The 24,747-nt window shown below is 40.7% G+C and overlaps 1 protein-coding gene across 3 annotated transcripts in view; it reads left to right on the forward strand.

Annotated features, from left to right (window-relative positions):
- Positions 1-24,747, forward strand: part of Ppp3ca (protein phosphatase 3 catalytic subunit alpha) — a 274,503-nt gene that overhangs the window by 112,791 nt on the left and 136,965 nt on the right. For all 3 annotated transcript variants that reach the window (XM_063281306.1, XM_006233363.5, NM_017041.2), the window contains exon 2: positions 17,325-17,525. In XM_063281306.1, coding sequence (XP_063137376.1) covers positions 17,325-17,525 — 201 coding nt within the window. The remainder of the gene's footprint in view (positions 1-17,324; positions 17,526-24,747) is intronic.

Below are 24,747 nucleotides of genomic sequence, written 5' to 3' on the forward strand. Positions count from 1 at the left end.
CGGTTTTAGAGATGCTGCATACAACTTTATACCTTCTGAGCATATTAACTTAAATCAGTATAGCATTGCTGCCATCGTATGCTACCAAATAGGCAACATTTATTCCATAAGTTAAGGATTTTAGTGTGTGTGGTATGGGGATCAAACCCAGCCAAGCAAGTGTTCTCCCATTGAGCCAAAACCCTATTTTCTGTATAACAATGCAGTATGTGGCTGAATACATAGAAATCAGAAATAAGCAGACTTTTTAAGCTGTTTTTAATTGATAGATGAATACATCATATTAGTTTATTAAACTAACATGTTTGTGATTTAGTGTAAATTCTCTGACCAGTTTTTCTGATCCAGGACTAAATATTCATGAGAGCATGAACTAGCACTTCTGTCAGTACAGTTGCTTGATTTGTATATAGTAGTTTTTCTTAGAGCACACTGAAAATATGTATAATTTAGACTGACTTTAATGAGATTAAAGTTGGGAAATTTGACCGCATTTATCTCTCTCCAACATCATCTCTGCAAAGTTCTTAAAAACATGCTACAGTTACTCAATGTTACCCATGTTTAACACATGTTATCGAATACCTTCTTCTAGAACACTTTTTAATTATATCATATTTTTATATTTTATAAAATGTAAAGTGGCTTAGCACTGCAGTTGAGAAATTTCTGTCTTTATGTAAAATCTTGAAAGGTCCAACATTTGTTTCTCTTTCTCCCCTCCCCCTTCTCCCCTCTCCTTTCTCCCCTCTCCCCTCTCCCTTCTCCTCCTGACCCAGTGTGTGTGTGTGTGTGTGTGTGTGTGTGTGTGTGTGAGCGAGTGTGTGTATTCTGCCTTGGAGCAATCCTTTGGGGTCAAAATACACACGGCATGATTTTCTTATTTGCCAATGAAGATGGATAATGTTATTGATTGGCCACCATTTAGGGACCAATTTTAGTTCTGGTTGTCAAGACACATTCTTTGCTTTTAAGCCAGAGTGATGGTACGAAAATTTATACATTGCTCAGGTTTTTTGAGATGTAAATGTGCCAAGTGCAATGAGAACTTTTAAGCAAACAACAAACTTCTAGCATCCAGAGCAAGTGGAACTGGTGGGAGTTCACTGAAGCACAATAAAAACAAATACCAGAAAGCCTATGAACTTAACAACGTCCAGCTCATTCTTTACACCAAGTGCTGCCCTGAGCACTTGAGTCAAGTCTGCCCTCCCGGCATCCTTTCCCTGTCTTCGGAAAAATGGAATCCCATTTCCCCTGCACAGATTGTGGAAACAGGTTTCATAAGGGTTTTCTCAAGGACACGGCCTTAGCCAGCCAAAATGTGAGAGTAGCAATTACATAATTCAGAACTAATAACCACTACACCTTGCTGCATTTAGAGCTTGGAGTCTGCTCCATATTGCTCAAAATTGTCAACAACAGGTTGCCTGAAAAGCTTTTAAGGAATAAGTCTAGGAGAGATGCACTTTAACAGAATTAAGGCCAGTGCATGAGGTAGCAGCTAGCAGAGACAGAACGTACTGGATCTGCAGTGGACACCAAGCCTGGTGGAATTATTCTGAAGGACCTAGTTACCCATCAGATCCCACATGAAAACAAAACGTTGGTATCATTTGCAAGCTGGGTCACAAACCCGTTATTGATGATGATATATAACATCCCATGTGTTCCTTTTCTAGACTTGGTGCCAGCTCTTAGGAAAAAAAGGACCAAGTTACTTGTGGAAGGGGAGAACTGCCTGCAGGGTAGATGCTGTTGCATTTAGAGAACCACACAGTGAGGAGGGAAATGTGTGAGTTAATCACCCCACAAATGATCTGGGGAGTTCTGTGCCTGCCACTGTAGGAAGGGACAGTGAACTCAGACAAAGGAAAAGGGCATTTTTCAGGAAAGCCGGAAGTTAAGAGTGCTCTTCAGGCCACGCTTACTTCCCAGGAGACCTGCATCTAAGTACAGTTTATGTGAAGAGACAGTAGAGCAGGAGTTCAGAGCTCATCATCTAAAACAGTGATCATTCTGGGAGCCCTGGCTTCCTCTTACTGACTTCGCAAAGTTGCTAACATCAATTCATCTCATATGTAAGAAAAGTAGGAAAATGCTACCTACCCTCGTACTCAGGATCTGCCATCGAAATAACATATATGAAGTATCTGGACTATATGCAAGATGTAATTGATAACTGCTATATTGGTTTGGCATTGTCGCTGTTATTACTCCCTCTTATTTTCTCTTTCTTATTTTCTTATTTCGTTTTTGCAATTAGAAACTTGAGGGGTCAAATTCAGTTATCCTTAGGGATTCAGTGTGTGCATACTAAAACCGTTTAGGGCCTGGGTTTGTAGAGAGACTTGAGTAAGTATGAGAGACAGGAAAACTAATGGCGGTATCAAATGTCCAACACAAATTAAATGACAACAGGAAGGAAACAAACTAGAGTCAAAGGCTACTTTGTTGACCATTTGGTAATTTAAGTATGTGGGATATTTATATGGAAAGGCAACTTATTTTTAGACATGACATTTGAATAGGGATGGTTCTGCGGTCACATGATAAGGGACTCAGGGCATTGGCCAGTTCTGAGGAATCCACTTGAAGTATTACTATGCAAATTATGGCCCAAGCATTTTGCAAATGTCGATTTGTTTAGTGTTCACTTTACAAAAAGAGAGCCGTATGGACTCCAGAACAGTTACACTATCTGAGGTAATGCAGTTTCCCTAAGTAATCTGAATTCTGACTTCCTGTACCTAGCTAGCCCTTTACTTAAGTTTCTTCAAAAGCATGAAGAAATGTATGTGAATCCATGAACTCATTGGAACACTGAGTAACTAGGGCAGCCCGACCTTAGGCTATGAGTGTATGGTGGATTATGAGGAGGTAACCCTGAGATGGGGAGCAGTGGTTTGGCCATTTTTGAAAGAATCTAGGCAAGAGTATAATTGAGGGATCCTGACTAGGTGGTTGCTATGGTGATGGTGAGCCAATCCTGGTGGAGTGAACGTGAAGTTCTCCAGGTCATGGACTCTTAAGAATCTGTTAAGTTATTTCCTCAAGAAATGTGTACAGACTAAGCAATGTCAGTGAAAACCCGACACCCTCCATGTCTTTCATTTACGTGACACTCCACACAATTTGGTTTTAAAAAAAGAATCTTTTGGAATATTTACATTTTTAAGGGAAGATACAGTTTTGCTTTGTGCTCCCTGTATCATCTTGTAGTAATTAAAATATTTAATATTTTAAAATAATTCATGTTTTTATATACCAATTTTTAGTAACTTTCATGAGACTAATTTTAGAAGATTCTTATTGGCTCCTGACCTTTCTATCCCAACTATTTCAACGCATACATAAACAACAGCTCTGAAATTGTTTACATATCTCTTCCTTTGCTGCTTATGAACAAAAACTGGCCTGATACTTCATGGCTAATTAAAGGTGTCCAGAGCAAGCCCCTCATCCTTTGTTTCCTCACGAATACTCAATATTTGAATTCGTTATTTTTCGATGGCTATTTACCAGAAGAGAGAAAGACAGCAGTTCTTATTATCAAAATTCATCTTCATGGCCCGTAAATAATCTTCTCCAGGTCTGTGTCTCTGCTTCTGGGACACACTTTGTTTCTGTCTCCTGGGCAGGAAAACCCTCAGGGTAATTAGTATCTAGCCATAGGGGAGTTAAGAAGATGTTGGGCGACCGATTATTGTTTTGTTTATCATTTCACAAAAGAGTAATAATTGGGTCCCCCTTGGCCATATGGGAGGCAGCATAGCCAATACCTATGAGTGTATTATAAAAGTCTTTAGTAATAGTCACATGCTATGGAGGATTCTGCTTCACACACACACACACACACACACACACACACACACACACACACACACACACAGAGAGAGAGAAAGAGAGAGAGAGAGAGAGAGAGAGAGAGAGAGAGAGAGAGAAGAGAGACTGAGACTCCTTCATACATACATAGTAAACCAAACTCTCATTTCTTATAGTCTCAAGTCATAAGAAGTTTGTAGTTTTAAAATTCTGTTTGTATTTTACTATCCCCAGAATGGACAGTTGAAATCTCCATAGTGAATGGATAAATTATTTCCACATTATAGTGAATATTATGGAAGATTATGATGTATCAACCCACTTGGAAGAAAGAGTATTGTATTTTCTGTCAATTTTGTCTTCTCATGGAACTAATCTTTTCGATTTATACTCAGACGTATTTTGCTTGGCTGGATTGTGAGACCTTTCTTCTTTCAATATTTAAGGAATGACTGTACTCTGCATACTTAAAATATATACACTTGAGTGGCTACAGAGTTGGCTCAGGTAAGAGCACTCACTGCTCTTACAGAGGACCCAGATTTGATACCCATCCCCCTTATAGCAGCTTACGACCATCTGTAACTCAAGTTCTAATGAATCAGATGTTCTTTCCTGACCTCCTCACAATGGAAACTTTACATAGTAAGGGCATATCTCTTTTTACACATTTAAATTGATTGACTTTTTTACACTTATTTAGCATGGATATGTGTAAGTAGTCGTGCACACATATGCTATGACATGCATGTGGCTGTCAGAGGAGAGCTTGCAAGAGTCTGTTCTCTTCTTGTACCATGTGGGTCCCAGAGAATGGACTCAGGTCATCAGGCTCAATGACAAGACCTTGTAGCCACTGAGCAGTTGTGCTGGTCCCAACTCGATCGTTTAAAGCAGTAAGTCACTTAAACAGTTCTGTGTAATGACAGCTTATGAGAATGCTGTTACATTCCTGCTGGTCTTTACATCAGGGTACTCCACGCAGTAATCTGGACTAGGAGATGGTTATGAAATATGATATGTTTATCACCAGAGACACTATTGGGATTGCCCTGGTGTCCCTTAGGGCCATGGTGAACACAGAACTGTATGCCTTATTTACTCAACTTATTCCAGGTCACCACCCCTTTTGATTTTATGTGCAGACTGGTCCATCCCTTGCCTGTAGACTGGGGGTCAGTATGCCCTATCTCTAGGCGTAGGCTTGTACTGTGGGTCGATGATGTGAGAGGAGGAGCTCTTAGCTGAGAGCAGCAGTGCTGCTTACTCTGCAGGCCAACTCTAGTCAAGTACGTATGGCTGGAAATGTAAACAGGTTAGGGGCTTACCACGAAACTCCCCTCTTTTCAACTTCAAGTATTTTTTTTTAAAGGACTTTGATTTGAAATCATAATTGACAAGTTCGTTTGAAGGGTGAATGAAGAAAAACAGTTGAGGGATCTTATTGTCAGAAATGATCACTAAACTATCCTAATGTTTAAACCCGTGTATGCAGAAAAAAATGATGGTTTGAGTTGAGGAGCAGACTAGTTAAGGCCTCCTGTGTGCTGTGCATTTCTCATAGGAATGTGTGGTTCTTAGAAATAGCCCAGATACAGTGGATGAGAAAAGGTTTACTCACCCAAGGGAAGCAGTGCATGCATTTCTCCTAAGGTGCTGCCTTTGGGGCCCATGTTTTCTTGCGACCTGCTGGTGAGCCTCCTGGGAAGAGAAGAAGGGTTAGCCAAGGCTGGGGAGGAGGGAATCCAGTTCACTTGGGGTTTTAGCTCTGTGCTGGGCTCTCTGGAGGGTGGGTAGGAGGCAAAATATTTCAATCCTTTGTTCCCGGTGTTGCTATGATGGTTTCATTTATGAAATTATTTTTTCTATATTCAAACATGGTAACTAGGTGGCATTCTTCAATCTACGTAGAATTGACATTACCCTTTGGGGACATTTTTTAAGAACCTTTCAAACAGAAGAAATATACTCATTAAAAATTGTGGTATTTGTAGGTGTTTTAATCTCAGAGTATTGGGCCAATACATAAACATGATGACACAGAAAATGTAAGGTTTGGAGTTAAGGAGTCAGTGTGAGCATCCTATGTAGGAATAGATTTTATCTTCATATCATGTTACAAGACGGTAATATTGCATTGGCCTATTTATTTTTATTTCAAAGGTTTCAATTTCATATTTTTTGGATATTTTTAAATTAATATTTAATATTTTCAACTCCAGTCTAGGTATGTGTGTGTGTGTGTGTGTGTGTGTGTGGTGTGTGTGTGTGTGTGTGTGTGTGTGTGGTGTGGTGTGTGTGTGTGTATGTGGTGTGTGTGTGTGTGTGGTGTGGTGTGTGTGTGTATGTGGTGTGTGTGTGTGTGGGGGTGTGGTTTGTGTGTGTGCTGTGTGTATATGTGTGGTGTGTGTGGTGTGTGGTGTGTGTGTGTGGTGTGTGGTGTGTGGTGTGTGTATGGTGTGTGGTGTGTGTGTGTGTGGGGTGTGGTGTGGTGTGTGTGTGTGGTATGTGGTGTGTGTGTGTGTGTGTGTGGTATGTGGTGTGTGTGTGTGTGTACGCACACACACACACACACACACACGCACGTGTACTACAGTGCATGTATGAAGGTTGGAAAGCTACTTGGAGGTGTCACTTCTGTCCTGGTAGAAGGTGGACCCTGGGGATCGTATACAGGGGCTCTGGCTTTGTTGTAAGTGCCTCTACTTCCTGAGTCAGCATTCAGGCTCTAAATAAATTAAATTAGAATTTTCTCTCCTTAAATCCATTGCAGTGCAGTGATTTTTGCTTTACTTTAGGTTTGCTGCTCTAGAAATGACTATAAATATCATTCGGTAGAATATTTCATCATTATTTCACTTAGCATAAAAATCCATAGAGTTGTATTCTCTGACATAAATGAGTACACATATTAAACATCTCAATTTATTTTATCATAGGATCATAAAAGCAACTCCTCAAATATATATATATATATGTATATATATATATATATTTTAATAATCTAGTTAGGCGCCCTCACTCGCTGCAGACAGCCTGCCTCGCCTCGTGCTCTCCTGCTCCTGCTCCACAGATGTGCTTCGACTACCCACAGGCCTTCGCCAGATGAGACAGTGTCTCGGGCACTGGCTCCTCTTCTTACTCGGGCCTATGGTAAAGATGTAAAATTTGGTGTGGATGCTCGAGCCTCAGTGCTTCAAGGTGTAGACCTTTTAGCAGATTCTGTAGCTGCTACAATGGGGGCCAAAGGGAAGAACATTGATTATTGAGCAGAGTTGGGGAAGTCTCAAAGTAACAAAAGATGGAGTCACTGTTGCACAGTCAATTGATTTAAAGGATAAATACAAAAATATTGGAGCTAAAGTTGTTCAGGATGTTACCAATAACCCAAACGAAGAGGCTGGGGATGTCACCACCACTGCCACTCTTCTGGCACAGTCTATTGCCAAGGAGGGCTTTTTGAAGATCGGCAAAGGGGTTAATCCAGTGGAAATCCAGAGAGGTGTGATGTTGGCTGTTGATGCTGTAATTGCTGAACTTAAGAAACAATCCAAACCTGCGACAACCCCTGAGGAAATTGCTCAGGTTGCTAGAATTTCTGCAAATGGAGACAAAGACATTGGGGACATCATTTCTGATGCAATGAAGAAGGTTGGAAGAAAGGGTGTCATCACAGTGAAGGATGGAAAGACCCAGAATGATGAGCTAGAAATTATTGAAGGCATGAAGTTTGATAGAGGATATATTTCCCCATATTTTATTAACACATCCAAAGTCAAAAACATGAATTCCAAGATGCCTATGTTTTGTTGAGTGAAAAGAAAACTTCTAGTGTTCAGTTCATTGTATCTGCTCTTGAAGTTGCCAATGCTCATGGGAAGCCCTTGGTCATAATCGCTGAAGATGTTGATGGAGAAGCTCTTAGCGCGCTGGTTTTGAACAGACTAAACGTTGGTCTTCAGGTTGTAGCAGTCAAAGCTCCAGGGTTTGGGACAATAGGAAGAACTAGTTTAAAGATACGGCTATTGCTACTAGTAGTGCGGTGTTTGGAGAGGAGAGGTTGAATCTAAATCTTGAAGATGTTCAAGCTCGTGACTTAGGAAAAGTTGGAGAGGTCATTGTCACCCAAGATGATGCCATGCTTTTGAAAGGAAAAGGTGACAAAGGTCACACTGAAAATTGTATTCAAGAAATCACTGAGCAGCTAGAGATCACAACTAGTGAATCTGAGAAGGAAAAGCTGAACGAGCGACTTGCTAACCTTTCCAATGGAGTATCTGTGTTGAAGGCCTGAGGGACGAGTGATGTTGAAGTGAATGAGAAGAAAGACAGAGTTACAGATGCTCTCAATGCTCCAAGAGCAGCTGTTGAAGAAGGCATTGTTCTAGGAGGGGGCTGTGTTCTGCTTTGGTGAATCTCAGCCTTGGATTCACTGAAGCCTGCCGATAAAGATCAGAAGATAGGTGTAGAAATTATTAAAAGAGCACTTAAAATTCCTGCAGTGACGATTGCCAAGAATGCCGGTGTTGAAGGATCTTTGATAGTTGAGAAAATTCTGCAGAGTTCCTCAGAGATTGGTTATGATGCCGTGCTTGGAGAGTTTGTGAACATGGTGGAAAGGGAATCATTAGTCCAACAAAGGTTCTTACAAAGCTTTGCTGGATGCTGCTGGGGTGACCTCCTTCCTAACTACAGCCTAAGCTGTCATGACAGAGATTCCTAAAGGACCCTGGCATGGATGCAACGGGTAAAATAGGAAGTGGCCTGTTCTAACTCCTAGAATAGAGCTTTGCCCTTATCAATGAACTGTGATAGGAAGCTCAAGGCACGTTCCTCACCGGTAACTTCAGAGAAGTCACCTGAAGAAAATGACTGAAGAGAAGGCTGGCTGATCACTGTAACCATCCTTTGACAATACTTAATGGTTTACTGCTGTCATTGTCCATGCCTCGAGATAATTTATTTTGCATTTTTGAATAAAGACATTTGTTCATTCCTGATGCTGGGTGCAAGAGCCATAGACCTGTGTCCTGCTTTCAACTTAAATCCCTGAGGCATCTCTACTGTTCTGTCAGCATCAGGACTGTAGCGCTGTGTCACCACATGAGAAATTCAGAAACAGCCTTCCTGTGGAGGGCGAGAACGATTGTGTACAAAGTAGAGAAAGATCCAATTATGTGACAACCTTTGTGTAATAAAATTTTGTTGAAAGTTAAAAAAAATCTAATAAGACTTCAATCTTTACTAAAATATTCAATATTTAATAAAATCCTTAAATTAGAAGTACAATATTTTAAATCAGCAAAGATATTTGTGCTTTCCTCATAGCCATATACAAAATTATTCTGAAGTGGTGGCTAGCCAGCCATATACATGTGTGTATACATTTTATTCTTTTAACAATAAAATATTCGAGTTCACTGTTATTTTAAGTTTTTCAACAATGCTGAAATTTTTTGAAGCAGCTACAATAAGTTCTTTTCATAAGTGAATCATGTTGAGTCATTATTACATAATTCATTGTATAAGACATTTGCAATTGTAATCAAAATGAACCTCCCATCATAGTCAAAAGTTAAAATTGTTTTATGATAGAGCCTCTCAAATCTGCAAACAGAGACAGAATGGACGGTCATGTTTGTCACATGGTCCTTTAGGCATTGTATTGAGGAAGAAAGAAACAACACACATGAAGGATTAGGAACATACATACACACATGGTCGCGTTTTAATGAAAATTACATTAAAATTCAAATTATAGAAGTAGTAGTTGTCGGTGGTGTTCTTGTGCTCATTTTCTATAATTATTAATTCTTGAAATGGTAATTCTTTTATTTAATATCTGACTTTTAGAAATTAACTCTCGTTTGGCATGCAAAGGCATAGGTTTCCTCATGATATTTCATATATCCGTTATCATTTATATGTTGGTCTCTTCCTCCATGTTTCCTCTGCAGGTCCCTTTCTTTCCTGAAAGAACTGTTGTTCTGTTCTATTAAAAAATTGCTTGTAAGATATTTTAGAGTTTGGTTCAAAATGTACTGTGTATCATGTATAGTTGGTAAGTCAGTGGGAAAGGGAAAATTGCTTATTTCAGAAATGCTTTGAGCACAGCTCTACCCTTTTATGAACATTTTTGACATACTGCATAAAACCTCATTGTGCTGTTTTTGCGTGCCAGCAACCAGGAAACCTGAAGGAGATCTTCAGTTTAGATCTTCAGTTTGCTAGCAAACTGGGAAGTAATTGGGACACATCTATGTTGACTGAATATATTTTAAGCCTCAGGACTTGTGGATTTGGGAGGGGGGTTCCGTAGAGGAAGTGGGTGAAGAGGATGTTGTTGGGGATGGATGTTGTCAAAGATAAGTGAAAACACCAGGACATTACTAAGTGGGAGTTTTCTTTATAAGTGTATTTGACAGAAACTAACTCCAGTGAAAGCCTGATGTTTTCGAACAAGTCAAGCGAGTAGCATCAGTGTGACTGGTGTGGGCAGAGCCCTGTTAAGTATATTCACAGTGTTCTAAGGGTCTGGCTCTCTCCTGACACATGATTTGTTTATCTTTGCTTAGGCACACTCCATACACAGATAAACTGAGAATTGTTTAATGCTGTATGTAAATTAGGCTACGTCACTCAGAATGGGACCACACAACATAGCCTGGAAGTCTCAGATGTCTTCCTGTATACTTCCCCTCCCTCCTTACTTTGAATAGGATCACATTTCATGGGTCGATGATTTGTGAAGCAAAAGAGAGGAGAAGGGAGGGAGGGATAGAGAGAGGTGGTATTGATGAATTTTATGAAAGGACCATATAGGTACCCACCAAAACAGCGGTATGGGCTTCTCAAGAGAAGTGTTTGTGTGTGTGTGTGTGTGTGTGTGTGTGTGTGTGTGTGTGTGTGTAACTTGGGAGTTGCATTGCACAAATGATATATTCTATAACCAGGTTCAAAGATTAAGCAAATTAAAGAAAAACATGCACAAACACAGTAACCGTTTACTATGTTTCTTAAAGATTGTCCTGTTTGCAAATGACCCTGCAAGGTTGTTTATGAGATTTGTGGCCCAGGTTAGGGTAAGAGAAGAGAGATAGTTGGTTAAGGCTAGACTCAAAGGTCACCAGCATTCCTGCCCCCGTGAGTGTTGTTCTTCTGTTGTTTTATTGCTCTCTGTGTCTGAGACAGCTCTTGGAAATGGGGAAGCTGCCTCTGAGAGCAGCTTGACTGTCAGTAGCTTTGGATTGATAGCTGAGCAAGCAGGAAATGTGAACTGCCCTTCTCATGTCCCATAGGTCAGCCCCGTCTTTCTATTCTGCCAGCCTTTGATTAGAGTGAAGGTTGGCAACATACACAAATGCCCACAAGATTGGAGTGCCAATCTAAGAAGGTACAGGCCAGAACGTGTTTTAAGTTGTCTGACATGTGATATCCTTAAGCTGTTTTCTTCACATGCGCTGACCTAAGTATCTCCGGCAGCCCTTTTGCAGACCTTATGGGACAAGGGCTCTTCATGTGCATGTTCTGGTTATAGCGTGGGATGAGATGAGCATGTCTGGGCTTGCAGTGGCATTTCCCCTACCCTGCTCTGTTTGATCCAATGGTGTGATGCTTGCTGGCAGTGAGGGGTGGGGAGACAAAGCAGGCTGGCTAGCATTCTATATGCTTTTCTGATGGCATGGACCGTTAGGCCTCCATCTGGGCTTTATACTAATATTGCCAGGGATTCCTTTACACTAATAGTGCATAGGTTTATCTCTAAATAAGCTAAGAGCTCTGCATGCAGTTCAGGATCCTGAAAGGGATACAGAACACAAAGAAAAGTGTGTGGAAGGAAAGTGAACAAATGCCCATTTAGTGTCTGTGCATGAGGTCACGTACGTCATTTTAAATGTTTCTGGGAGCTACTTTTTTAAAAAAAAATTAAGAAGAAATTGACGTAATGAATTGCAGCATGAAATTATATTTAGGTTATTAAATAAACATCTTAATTTAATGTTAAATACATATGTATAAATATTAGTGGGATAATTCAGATACATAGTTGTAGTTTGAATGTTAACTGTCCCCTTCACTGTGCTCCAGGCTTGTCTGTTGTGTGTTTAAATGCTTTGTTTCCTCTTGGTGACATTGCTTGGGACAGTCAGATTCTCTTTAGAAAGTGGAACCTCTCAGGAGGAATTGGGTTACTAGGAGTCAGGTCTTGAAATTTTGTAGCCTGGACACATTTCTAGTTCATGTCTCTTTGCGTTTTGAGTTTCTCTTTTGTTTGTTTTTCTCTGCCATGGTGGACTGCATCGCTTTGTAATTTTGAGCTCAGATAATAAAATATTCCATCCTTAACTTGCTTTGCCAGGGTGTTTTGTCACAGCAATGGGAAAGTCAGACACCTGCACACAAGTACACACTAGATCCTCTAAAGGCAGGGCTTATGATAGACTCCCAGCATACCTTGGTTCCACTTCTCAATCATCTGTGCCTGTCAGTACCATGGTAAGTGATTTATGTCTAGAGGTTAAGGTACTGACATACAAATCAGGGGACACTGATGACAATCCTAGTTTTAGTACTGGTTAACCTTACAATGCACTCTTTTTAAATATCAGTGAGTCAGTATTGAATGGAAGTTTTCTACTTTGCTTCAAGGCCCCCCAAATTACGGGCAATTTGGAGACAGAACCTATGCTTAGCATACAAAAGGTTAATTTTACTACCTACAATGACTAAACATAAATTTATATGTTCTATGTATATGAGAAGAAAATAGAAGCAGAGGCTCAGACCTTTTGTTTTAGAGCGCGCGCATGTGTGTGTGTGTGTGTGTGTGTGTGTGTGTGTGTGTGTGTCTGTGCCTGCTTGTCCTATATGCATCACATTAATGCAGTACCAATGGGTTTTAGAAGAGGGCATCAGATCCCCAGTAGCAGGCAGTTGAGATCATTGTGGGTACTCAGAATTGCACTCTGGTCCTCAAATGAGTAGCAAGTGCTCCTAACTGCTGAGTCAGCCCTCTCTCCAACAACCATCTACAGGGCTTTGCCATCAGAGTGGTAGAGAAAGCAAAACCTGCTGTGTTTAGGCCCTTTCTCCTTTGAGAACATGGAGTGCTTGGGTTTTTAGCTGTGATACCACTTAAGGGTTAAAAACTTCTTAAAAAACCATCGTTTTTAAGAAGTTACTAGGCAAAATATTCTCTTGTCTCCATTTTATGAAATTTTCCTGAAAGAAGTCCCATAGCAGAAATCCATCCTCCTTCTAGTGAAGTTGTTAGCATGACCATGATTCTTGTTTGTTTCCTTTAGCATAATGGGAATTCCTTCAGGAGTGCATGGAGTTCTTCAGATATGAGAAGCAGTAATTCTAGGTACTAGGATCAGATCACACAACGCAAGAGCTCATGGATGGCTGCTAATTACTAATAGTGGTTTGTTTAAAACCCATTTAATTCAAAACTCAAAGAGACTGGTAGATCTTTTGAGGCATGGTCCTTGTAATCAGCTGAACCCAGGGATCTGGCTCCTCTTGTTACTGAATCTTCTGGCTTGGTGTTTTTCTGGTGAATGTAAAACAGATTGCAGCTTCAATAGACATAGGGACTGAAAACGTTCCTCCATATCATACAGCTGAGCCTTTGTCCATTGGAGGTGAACCTACTTAAGGCAGTTTTGTCTTAGCAATGAAAGGATTGCATCATCCTCACTCCACGTCTTACCTAGTATTTGCCTGTGTTATTCATTTGAAGATAACAAAGTGACATTTCGTGGGAATAGTGAACTTAGAGGAAGCTGGGTGTTCTCACTTATCTATATGATGTTTCTAGTAAGTCATATAAAAGTTTATTCTATGATTATATTTAAGGCAGTCATAAGAAAACTGTTTTAGCAAGACCTAGCTCAAAACTAACTATTGATGAGTTTTAGTAGCATTCAGAAACTTCACTTCTGTGGGTCCAACTCCAATGGAAGGGAGGAGGAGATGCCCAAGTTTATTACATAAAGCACAGTCACTTTCACAATGAGTTAATGAGAAAAAAAATACTTTTTAAGCTCATGGGGTTCTTTGGTCGAATAGTTTTGCTCAACATTTGGCACCAGCCTTCATGTAGGGCTCTAGGTGAAGAGAGAAAAAGCAAATAAACGTGACCTTTGAAAAGCTGGTATTTTTTTTCCGTGAAGCCAAAAGGTGCACAAATATTAGTCTGCTCTTATTTTTGTTCTGGAAAACTTCTCCCTGGCCTTCAGCTCCTCTACCGATCATTATTGTCAGTGTGGTAGCCCATCTTGGCTCCTGCAGACCTTGCCATTTGTCTGGCTACTGAGAGATCCAGTCATATCAGCCAGTGGGAAGTAGGGTCCCACTATTGGCTATTTTCTTATCTCCTCCACCTGTTGGCTAAAGGCTCTTCCTGCCCAAGCAGGCAGAGAACCCACTCCACAAAGCTGCCCTCTGACCTCCATGTGCTTCTGTGCCCATGCCCCCCCCCCACAATCTCTCTCCCTCTCCCCCTTCGTCTCTCCTTCTCCCTCTCCATTCCCCCCCCTCTCTTCCACTCCTCTGCCACCCCCACTCTCTCTCTAGGTCTGAGGCTCCATGATTGAGGTTCACTCTAAGGCTGGCTAGCCCACTTGAGAACCTGGTGTATTCTCCCGTGCCAGAGTGTCTGATTTTTGTCAGTGCTTGTGGTCAAGCTTAGGCTCCTTCTTAGCTCCACCAAAGCTATTGCCTTCCACACTTACCAACAAACATCTAGGTAAGAAGAATTGGCGATATTGGTGAGGGCCAAGACGTTCCAAGCTCCATGACCTAATATTCTCCTTTTCCTCTCCTTTGTGAGCACTGACATTCTGCTTTGTGTTTTGTTGGCCAATAGATCTCTTTGAAATTAAAAAAAAAAAGAAGAAGAAGAAGAAGACTCTTGTCATAGGAACATCGGTTATCTATGAGAAACAACTCTCTATATCAGAATTTCAATTCTGAATCATGGTTTACTGACTGTTTTTTAATATGTATGTGTTGTCTTGAGGAGACTTGGGAAATAGGGTAGTTTAACTGTTAACATGCATATCCTGGAATCAGATTGCCTAGGTTTAAAGTCCGTTACACATAAATAGGTGATTATATTGGGCAATGTGCTTACTTAATAATCTTGAACCTCAGGTTGCCCACACATTCATGTTCTAGGGACTCAAGGAGTTTATATGTAAACCCATGTACATATACCTTCCTAGGGTTACAGTTTTCCCATCGTGTCTGGTTTTATCACCTACACAAAGGCTGGCATGAAATAACAGTGTCATTGTTGACATTCTATTTACTTTAGTTATTATAACACTCTGCACATGGACAGAATCTCACTGTACAGGCAAGGTAACTGAAGCCAGAGGAGGTTACTTAACTTCCCCAAGATTTGAGAGTTCAGAGTCAAGGTTTATTGCCAGGTTCCTTCTGCTGGACCCCAAATCCAACTGGTCACCCATGGAGTCTGTCTCTGCCTCTTTATGTCCTCAGCACTGTTACATGCATGTGGTTGGATTGTTAGGAGGCTGTGGCTGCATCCATGTGTAAAAGTTCATTCTCTGGTTTAAAATATGTATTTACATTTTCATCTTGGCAACAAGTCTATAGTGTTAGATTGTACACATTTCTTGACATATATCTAAGTCTTATTTCTTTTCAGGAAGTATAATATACTGTAGGAGAACAGATTTTTTTGTTTGATTCTTATCCACTGAGAGAAGCGTCTTAATGAAAATACTCTTTGGAACATGGCCTTGTGGGTATGGCACAGGCAAGTTCTACAGATGACATCAATGGATATGAGTTGTCCAGTGGATGAATTCTTGTGTGAAATAGAAAATGAGTTTTAACAAAACAGCTCATATCATAGCCCATTATCAGAATTCCTGACACCATCTCTCATAATGAATCTTTGAATTTTCTAGCTCCTACAGGAGCTTGGGGAAAGAGTGAGCTGTCAGAGTAAGCATGTGCCATGTATGTTCAGGTGAAAGTAGCTATAAAGGGATTCTTATGTACAATTGCATGGGGTAGATGGAACAAAGAATCAAAAAATGTGATTTTTTTTTTTCTTTTAACAAGGAAACCAACATTTTCCTGGTTGAATTTTTTTCCTCTGGCCTTATATTGTCTCCTGCTATTTTAAAATGTGCTTGTATGTATGTATGTATGTATGTATGTATGTATGCAGGTATACATGTATGTATGTATTTGCATCTGTGTGTGCACTGTATATGTGTGCATACATGTGTATATATGCACACGAGAGCCAGCAGTCAGTGTCCTCTATCCCTCTCTACCTTATGGTTTTTGAGAGATGTTGTCGCTCACTGAACCTAGAGTTTTTGGCTAGATTGACTGGCCTTTGGGGTCAAGGACATTTCATTCTGCCACCTCCCTCAATGATACCGATGAGTGGCCATGCTTGGCTTTGTATGTGGTGCTTGGGAACTCTAGTATAGGTAGGTGTTCATGCTTCCTGTGCTTATAGGTTGAGTTCCTTCCTCACTCTTCACAATGTCCCCTCAGTTCTCTTTCAAGTTTGGGTCTTTGTGTGCGTGTGTGTGCATGTGTGCATGTGTGCATGTGCATGCGTGTGTGCATGTGTGTGTGTGTGTGTGTGTGTGTGTCTGTCTGTCTGTCTGTCTGTCTGTATATGTTGTGTATGTGTGTAAGCCAGTCAACCCCTGGTGTTATTCCTCAGGAGGCTCTTAGCCTTGTATTTTGAGTAAGTTCTCTCACTGAGATCTGAGACTCACAGGTTAGCCTATGCTGACTAGACTGTCATCACTGATCCTTAGGGCTCTTCCAGTCTCTGTCTCCCTGTGCTGGGATTTTAGGCACATATCACCACTGGGCCTAGCTTTTCAAAAACGGGTATAAGGGATTGAACTCGGGTCTTCAACCTTTTGTTGCACATGCTTTATGGGCTGAGCTATTGGCATAGTTTTAAATGCAACTTTGACTTTCCTATTGAGGTATTAGTGCATTTTTGGCTTTAGCTGTAAGACGTCTGTTCCTTTCTTTAATTGTAAGTGGCTAACAAGGGGAAATTGACTCAGAGAAGGAACTTCAGTTAGAACAGACCCACTTGTCAACATGCCTCATCCCTTCCATTGATCCAAACAGAACAGAACCATCTTTTTTGGGGGTGGGTTATCAGTGGGCATTTAGGATCTGTTTTCATTTATGGAATCAGGGATTGCCTAATGGGAATCATATTTTCATCTAAACTCAATCAGGATCCTTCTTATGTGAGCAGTAGCCCTCACTGAGAAGACCCATAAGCACCTGTTTTCCATGGTTGCTAATTATTTCTAGAATCAAAGGAAGAAGTCAGTCTTTAACTCTTGATAGAGCCTGAATGTGTTTTAATTTGAGCTCATATTAAAGTCAGCATTAGCCGCTTAGTGACAGTTGTGGTGTTAACCGGTGGTTGAAGCGCTTTGGTTAATGTAACCTTTTGACTTTTCTTACAGCCGTTCCATTTCCGCCAAGTCACCGGCTGACAGCAAAGGAAGTGTTTGATAACGATGGGAAGCCTCGTGTGGATATCTTAAAAGCACATCTCATGAAGGAAGGCAGGCTGGAAGAAAGTGTCGCGTTGAGAATAATAACAGAGGGTGCTTCGATTCTCCGACAGGAAAAAAACTTGCTGGATATTGATGCCCCAGTCACAGGTAAGACCCAAGCATGGAGCCCACACTACACCAGTTACTGTACAAAACAGTAAATTAAAGATCTTTGATATCAGTGAGCCTTCAGACACCTTATACACCATCTGTTTTTACAATTGAATCTGCGCTGTAAGGGATTAAGACTATCATTTGTACATAAAAATATTTTTGTTTGCACTTACTGCCTACATAATTGAATTGCTGTGATCTAAAAAAATGAAGTATAACCGGGTTGGTGCATATACTCAGTTGATTGACAGTGTTCTGTCAGAAGAAACCCTCCTACAAGGCAAGGTTCCTTGTGCTGTCCTCAGCCTTCCACAGAGCTGGAGGCCATGTCCAAGGGAAACAGAATGAATGGTGTGCCAAGGATGGTCTCCAGGGTACAGCCTCTCACCGGTACCTGGGAACCTGTGAAAATGTAGACAGACTCTCAAGCTCCATCTTGCAACTACTGAGTCTGGGTTCCTGGGGTCAGGTCCAGCAGTCTCAGTTTTGATTAAGTCCTCTGAGTTGTTCTGGTCCATATTAAAGTATGAGAGGCAAGAGAGGAAGGAAACTCCCTTGGCCTCCTTCCCATGGTTCCTTCCTTAATGCTTTTCTTCTGTCACTTTTCTTAGAAAGGTAAATATTATATTGTAAGTATCCTAGTCTTGTGTCATAAAGAATGACATCTTACAAAACAGCATCTAATACCAAGAGAATTTAACCTACTGGTTATGAAGTTTGCTGAAGTATAGCCTTTTACTCTCAATGGAGCTAAAACTGTTTATTTATTTTTTGCTATTTTATACTCGGCATGAGAAAACCTTTCAATGGAGAATATTTGAAAGAAAGGAGACATGCAAATATTTTTGTACACACTTGGTTTTTTCATCTCCTGAGTATTCATATGCTTATGCTCTTGTTATCCAGGCCCATTTTCGAGTGTGACAATGCTACAGTGAAGCGGTTCCTCGAGTGTCACAATAGACCTTTGCTGATTGCAAAGTCCTTAAGGATTCTTAGACCAAAGATATTGACAGTATGCAAAGTTTAGGTTTGGTTAGAAATTTCAATGCTGATGGAGGCTAGAGTTAGGTAGCAAAAGACATTTGTTCTGTTGGAATTAACTCAGTGGTACTAAACCAAACCACAAGCCTACCCTGTGCACATCCAAATCAGCCCCCTTTTCCGTATTATCAGATGGGGTTCTGCATTATCTCCTGCTCATGATATAAGGCCGTGATGGTACTTCCCTTTCTTCAGTACTGAAACCGTAAACACAAAATGAGATAAAATTAGTATTTTAAGACTAGTAAAGAATACACAGCAGCAAGATTATCTTAACACTTGATTGACTTGCCTTAGGTACATTATTGATAATGCATATGCATTAAATAATATCTTTATGATTGTTTATTTGTTACCTAGAAGTAACATATAAGTATAATAAATGGCTTGCTCTTTTATTAGGTTTATTTTTCTCTACCTTTCACATGATAATGTGCAGCTTCCAATGACGACTTCATGTTAAATTCACTAATGGGCCCAGTAGGTATAAATGGAGGTGATCATTATAGCTAAAAAATGAACATATAAAATAAATGATTTGTGTTGTGGAAGAAAACAGAGGAAGAGTGTGGACGAATCGGGCTTATGAAGTCTTATCCCTGAGGTCTAATCCTGTGTGTAGTCTAAGGACACACCTGGCTCCTCTACACAGATCCCACATGGCATTTTTGCAATTTTCAGGACAGAGATTTGAAGATATTTGGATATCATGGATCGTGAAAAGTTACATGGGTTTTCTTGGGTCACTACTCCATTTCACTCTGAATATAAAAATATAAATAAGAGTGACAAAGACACTGGGCAGAAAGGATTTATTTTAACATTTAGGTAAAGGGGAGAAAACCTTTCTGTAAAGGCTGTTATACAAAAATGTCTAACTCTGACTTGTATATAAGTAACAGAAATCTACCAGTATGTTGCAAGATCTTGGTGTTAGAAGATGTAATGTCCCTGGTAGGTCCTGCTCCCTGGTCCATGGAGAATGACTTCTCTTATGTTCTTACATGGGAGAAGGAAGGGGGTCTCTACCTATAGACAGTGACTGCATTTATAAGAACTGTATAGTCCCATTCATGAACCCTTCCAGGGTCTCATATTGGATATTAGATTTCAACATAGGAATCTGGGGGAGGCCTAAGTGTTCAGATCACAGCAGCTACAGTCAGGAACATACCCATGACTCTGAACATAAACTGAAACATGGGTAAATTGGGAAAAAGTAGGGCAGGTGGGTGAAGGACATAGAAAAGCTTTTCTTTGTGTTTGGAGTAAAAGTGAAATAACAGTAACTTGGAATCTAGCATCCTCCCATATCTGAAGTCTTCTGAGCAATGGGGTCATTCAAACCTTCAAGAAACCTGAACATGCCAGACTTTTGGATTAAGGATAATCACCCCATAAAGTCACTTCAAATACTACGTCCAGGAAGCCTCTCCCATCAAGCCTTCTGGATATAGGGGTCCTGAGCCTTGACTTAAGACCTTGGTAATGTTTTATGATATCTGGTTGCCTTATTCTGAGATTTTTTACCCTATTTGGACAGCTGAGTCTACCAGATGATATTTATATGTTAACTTAGAGTTTATTTGTTTGGATAATTGGATCAGCAAAGTTATGTTTAGTTTGTACTTGAAAATTTTCACGGTAAAGTGTCGTTTATATAATTCTGATTGCTACCCTTAAAAGAGAGCCTGTGAAAATATTCAGAAAAGAAAGGAGAATATAAAAGGGGGTGGGGTGGGTGGTCAAGGATCATGTGTTGGGAAGATGTAAGGGAAAGATGTAGGAGACATAAATGTGTTTAGGGCAGATCGAGGCCTGAAACCAAACTTTATAGTGTCTGTTTCTCCTTTTTCTTATGTTCACATATATATGTGATTTTTGCATGCCTGTTTTTCACATCTTCATGGACACCTGTACATGCATGCGGGTAATTCCACATTAAGTAAAAAGCCAAACAAAGCAAATGGCAAAAAAAAAAAATATTTGCAAATATTTGCTGCTCCTCAGCTTCCTTGCAGCTCTTTTGTGCTTTGTATTAATAAAAGTATTTTCTGTGGAGGAGTGGAGTGGCCCTGACATCTGCCACAGTTTGCTTATTTGTGCTGACCCCTAGAACTGGTGTTCTGGTTATTGGCAATCTGAGTATTCATCTCTTTATAGATTTTAGGTAGAGAAATTTTAATCTAGCAGCATGGATGCCCTGGCAAGGGATCACATCCAAAGATCTGATCCTGCTGCAGTGCATATTCTGGATCACAGTGTGGTCTGGCTGGAATACAGACGTACCCTTAGTGCATAGCTGTAATTCCTAACAACGAAGGTAAGGGTAGTTTGTAGAAGCTGGGGTTGAAAGTGATGTCTAACTGAGGGGCTGACAAAGTGATGAATCAGAAAAAGATTTGACAGAATGAGTCAGAGATAGACTATGCCCAACTCTAATGAGAACAGCAGGGGAAGAGAGGCTTCTTAAGAGCACCAGGAGAGGAAAAAGGTGTGGTGTGGTGTGGTGTGTAGTGTGTGGTGTGTGGTTTGTGGTGTGTGGTGTGTTTATGGCAGTTTCATTAGTACAGTGTTACCTAGATGGCTTACAGAGTGAGACACCTAGACACAGGTAAGGACAGAATAACCCAGAGAATGGGAAGGAGCCAGAAGATGGCCAAAGTTAGTTCTGAAAGTTGGCTCTTGTTTTATCATTGTTCCTTAGCAAATGTTTATACATGATACTTTTTAAAAATGTAGCTAGACATTGCTGTGACTGCTCAGTTTGGTCAGCCGGCGTGGTAGATGTTTGTACCTCTGGTACGGATGATGTGAGATAGGCACTTGTGAATAAGGCCTTGCAAGGACACAGACAGTAGCAGGAAACAATGTTTGCCCAAAGAAGGGCACATCACAGCTCTGACTAAACTAAAGGCCGTTCAGGGTCTTACATTTGTGAGCGTAGCAAACTCCAAGTCCAAACTCTTTCATCGTCTACACAGTAGCAGTTTCCCTGACAGCGTCCACTGATTACATTATTTGAGCTTTGAAACAACTAACTGGGACCCAACCGGTGCTAGATATGGACTAGAACTCTTCAGGATTCAGGAAGTGTAGGACTGCGAAGGTGCTGCCTTTTCCTGAAGGCCCCAGAATCACACACATTCTTATTTTGTTCTTATTTTGTTCGGAGCTGTGGCAGAGGCCTCTGATAATGTGGGAACCAGAATAAAGAGTGTAGAAAGAACTTGGAACCTGTGACAGGTGACCTGGTGTTTGAATGGAACCCTCTATTATTTTACTATAGGAAAAGCTGCAGAATAGCCTTCTGGATAGCAATAACACCAATTGAAATAGACTTTTTTTTTGTATGATAGCAAGGTATGTTCTTGAAAACCTGGTGTGGGAGGTGGGCGGGCAAGAGACTGAAGGGCGGAATGATGTGGGGCAGTGCTGTTGTATCAAGTCTGGTCAGGGACCCTTCCTGCTCTCCCTTCCTGCTCTTTCAAGGGAGCCCTGATGATTTTGGCAGAGGGAGGCTAATGACTCTTCTTATTACAGGGCATTTGTTTACATTGACTTTCAAACTTATGCTCCATTTGCATTCTAAAAACACATGTCTATGAAAGACCTCTTTACTGAGGTAAGATATTCATGCAGAGACCGGATATACTGCATTTCTGCACTTGATCTTAGCCAAAAGGCCGAGCATCGATGTACTGCATTTCTGATGTAAGGCCTTGCCCACTTGTTTCCCTTTGACTTAGCACAGCATTCTGTGCCTGTCTGTGGAGCAGAGACAGAGCGGGAGCCTCAGCTTCTGCAGAGTGTGATTTAGAACCCTGTTTCTGCTCCCTGGGCCCAGGGGATGGGCAGACATCATCTGGGCTAACTGCTAATCTCTCTGGTTTGTCTGCTTCCTGCAGTGGTGGATTTGTCCCTGGTACAGGTCAGGATTCCCTCAGTGGCTAGGCCTGCCATTTAGCACATCAGGCAGTTGCCAGGAGAGCCCTCTGGCTTTGTTCCTGGATGTGAGAGAGGACCAGGGGCCAAGTTTAAGGTCACAGTAGCCCTTCCCTTGAAGCAGCTGACATCAATTAGAATTCCGCTTGCCTGGAACTCTGGGGAGAGCTACTTGGGGATTGGATTCCTAGTGGGACCTAAGGGATCAGTGTTTATTCTTCTCCCACTATCATTTGTCACTATGAAGGAGTACAGACTTAGCTTACATGGGGACACAGTTACCTCTGGGGCTTTCAGCAGTTTCTGAAACTTGCAGTTTCTGTGGCCAGATTTTCAAGGCTTCCTCTACAACCTTAAGCCTCTTGGTACCTGGCCCATTGCAGACAAGAGGCAAGAGTTCTGACCTGGCCGGTGGGGGCCGGGACACACACACACACACACACACACACACACACACACACACACACACACACACACACACACACACACATCACACGATGGTAAAGGTAATGTTAATTTTGCTCATTTTTTCACCTCTTGGTCCTGTACTGTTGACCTTTCAGTAACAACTGCAAAAAAAGGATTGAAAGAACTATGGTTAGCCTTTCCATATGGGAACAGATCAGAATCAGCTCCTGGCCCTCATAAAACAGATGGTTTCAGAGGCCTAGAATATGGAACAGAGTTTGAATATCTAATGAGTTTCTGGGTCATAATGATTCTCTTGAGCTCCAGCTGCATTGTGGGATCTGGTTTAAATCCATGGGTCAGAGTCTCATAGCTGAAGACCTTGCCCTGCCCAGGCTCTCCTCTGTAGGACTAAGGCTTCCCAGTCACACTGTATTGTAGGTACTCTTCTGCTTCAGAATAGCTTTAATGTAAATACTTGACTGATTTGCACACAGTAAATGATAATAGTAGCAAAATGGAAACATATGGGAACTCCAGGGTGTGTATTTGTGTGTATATTTCTGCCTATGTCAATTGTCTTCAGTATTTAAACTGCAGTTAATTAGCAATAATTTAAGCAGCAGGTATCTTTTTATCTTGCTTCCCATTTCTGAACCCCCTCCCCTAAATCTCTTAATCTTTGTCTTAGTGAAGTAAATTGGAAGTTTGAAGTACTATATAAATTAGTTAGAAATAATTTCTATTTTTTAAAAAAGATTGTATTCGTTTTTTTGTTTGTTTTTAATTTATGGGTGTGTGTCTATGTATGTGAGTGTCACCATTGTGCAGGTGGCTTTCAAGGCCAGAACAATGACAGATCCCTTGGAGGTAGAGTTACAGGGTCACCTAATATGGGTGCTGGGAACCAAACTGGGGTCTTCTGGATGAACAGCATACTCATGCTGTGAACAAGTACTCATAACATTGCACCATGTTCCAGACATCAGAGGTCATTTCTAAAATGAGGAATCTGTAGGTTAATTTTTGTTGTTGTTTGTTTTGAGTTTTGATTGTTTGTTTCTTTCTTTTTTTCTTTTTTTTTTTTTCGGAGCTGGGGACCGAACCCAGGGCCTTGCGCTTGCTAGGCAAGCGCTCTACCACTGAGCTAAATCCCCAACCCCTTGTTTGTTTGTTTCTTAATACGCTCAGCTTCAGAAGGACTGATTTTTCTTGTTTATAATTTTAAAACCCTGTGAGAGAATAAAGTGAGGATAATTGGGAAGGTAAAGTATACATAAAAATAAGTCAAGGGTAACATGAGTTTTTCTTGGTGATCAGTTCGTTTTCTACTTATTTTTTTCAATTAACATACAAGGCGTTAGATATATTTATGATGTTTACAAACAACGTGTGCTCTGAGATTCTCCTTTCTCTTAGTTCCTGCCCCAATATCCCTTCATATTCTCTCTCCAGTTTTTATCTCTTTCATTTCACATGTGGCCTTTTGTCCATCCCTTTACAGTTCGTACACACACATACATACATGTATACATACTACATGTATATATACATAGGTGTATATAGGTATAAATATTTCATATATAGGCATAAGTTATATACACACATATATACACATGTAGTATGTGTGTGTGTGTGTGTGTGTGTGTGTGTGTGTATTACTTTATAGTCTAGGATTCATACATAAGAGAACATGCTGGTTTTGCCTTCCTGTAGGCCATCTTACTTAATGAGCTCCTTTATAAGGATGAATATTAACATGATCATTTATTTGTGATACCTTTCTTGTCAGGATCATTTTTTTTTTGCTGTATTTTAG

The sequence above is a fragment of the Rattus norvegicus genome, chromosome 2 (genome assembly GCF_036323735.1).
Source record: "Rattus norvegicus strain BN/NHsdMcwi chromosome 2, GRCr8, whole genome shotgun sequence".
NCBI classification, from domain to species: domain Eukaryota; kingdom Metazoa; phylum Chordata; class Mammalia; order Rodentia; family Muridae; genus Rattus; species Rattus norvegicus.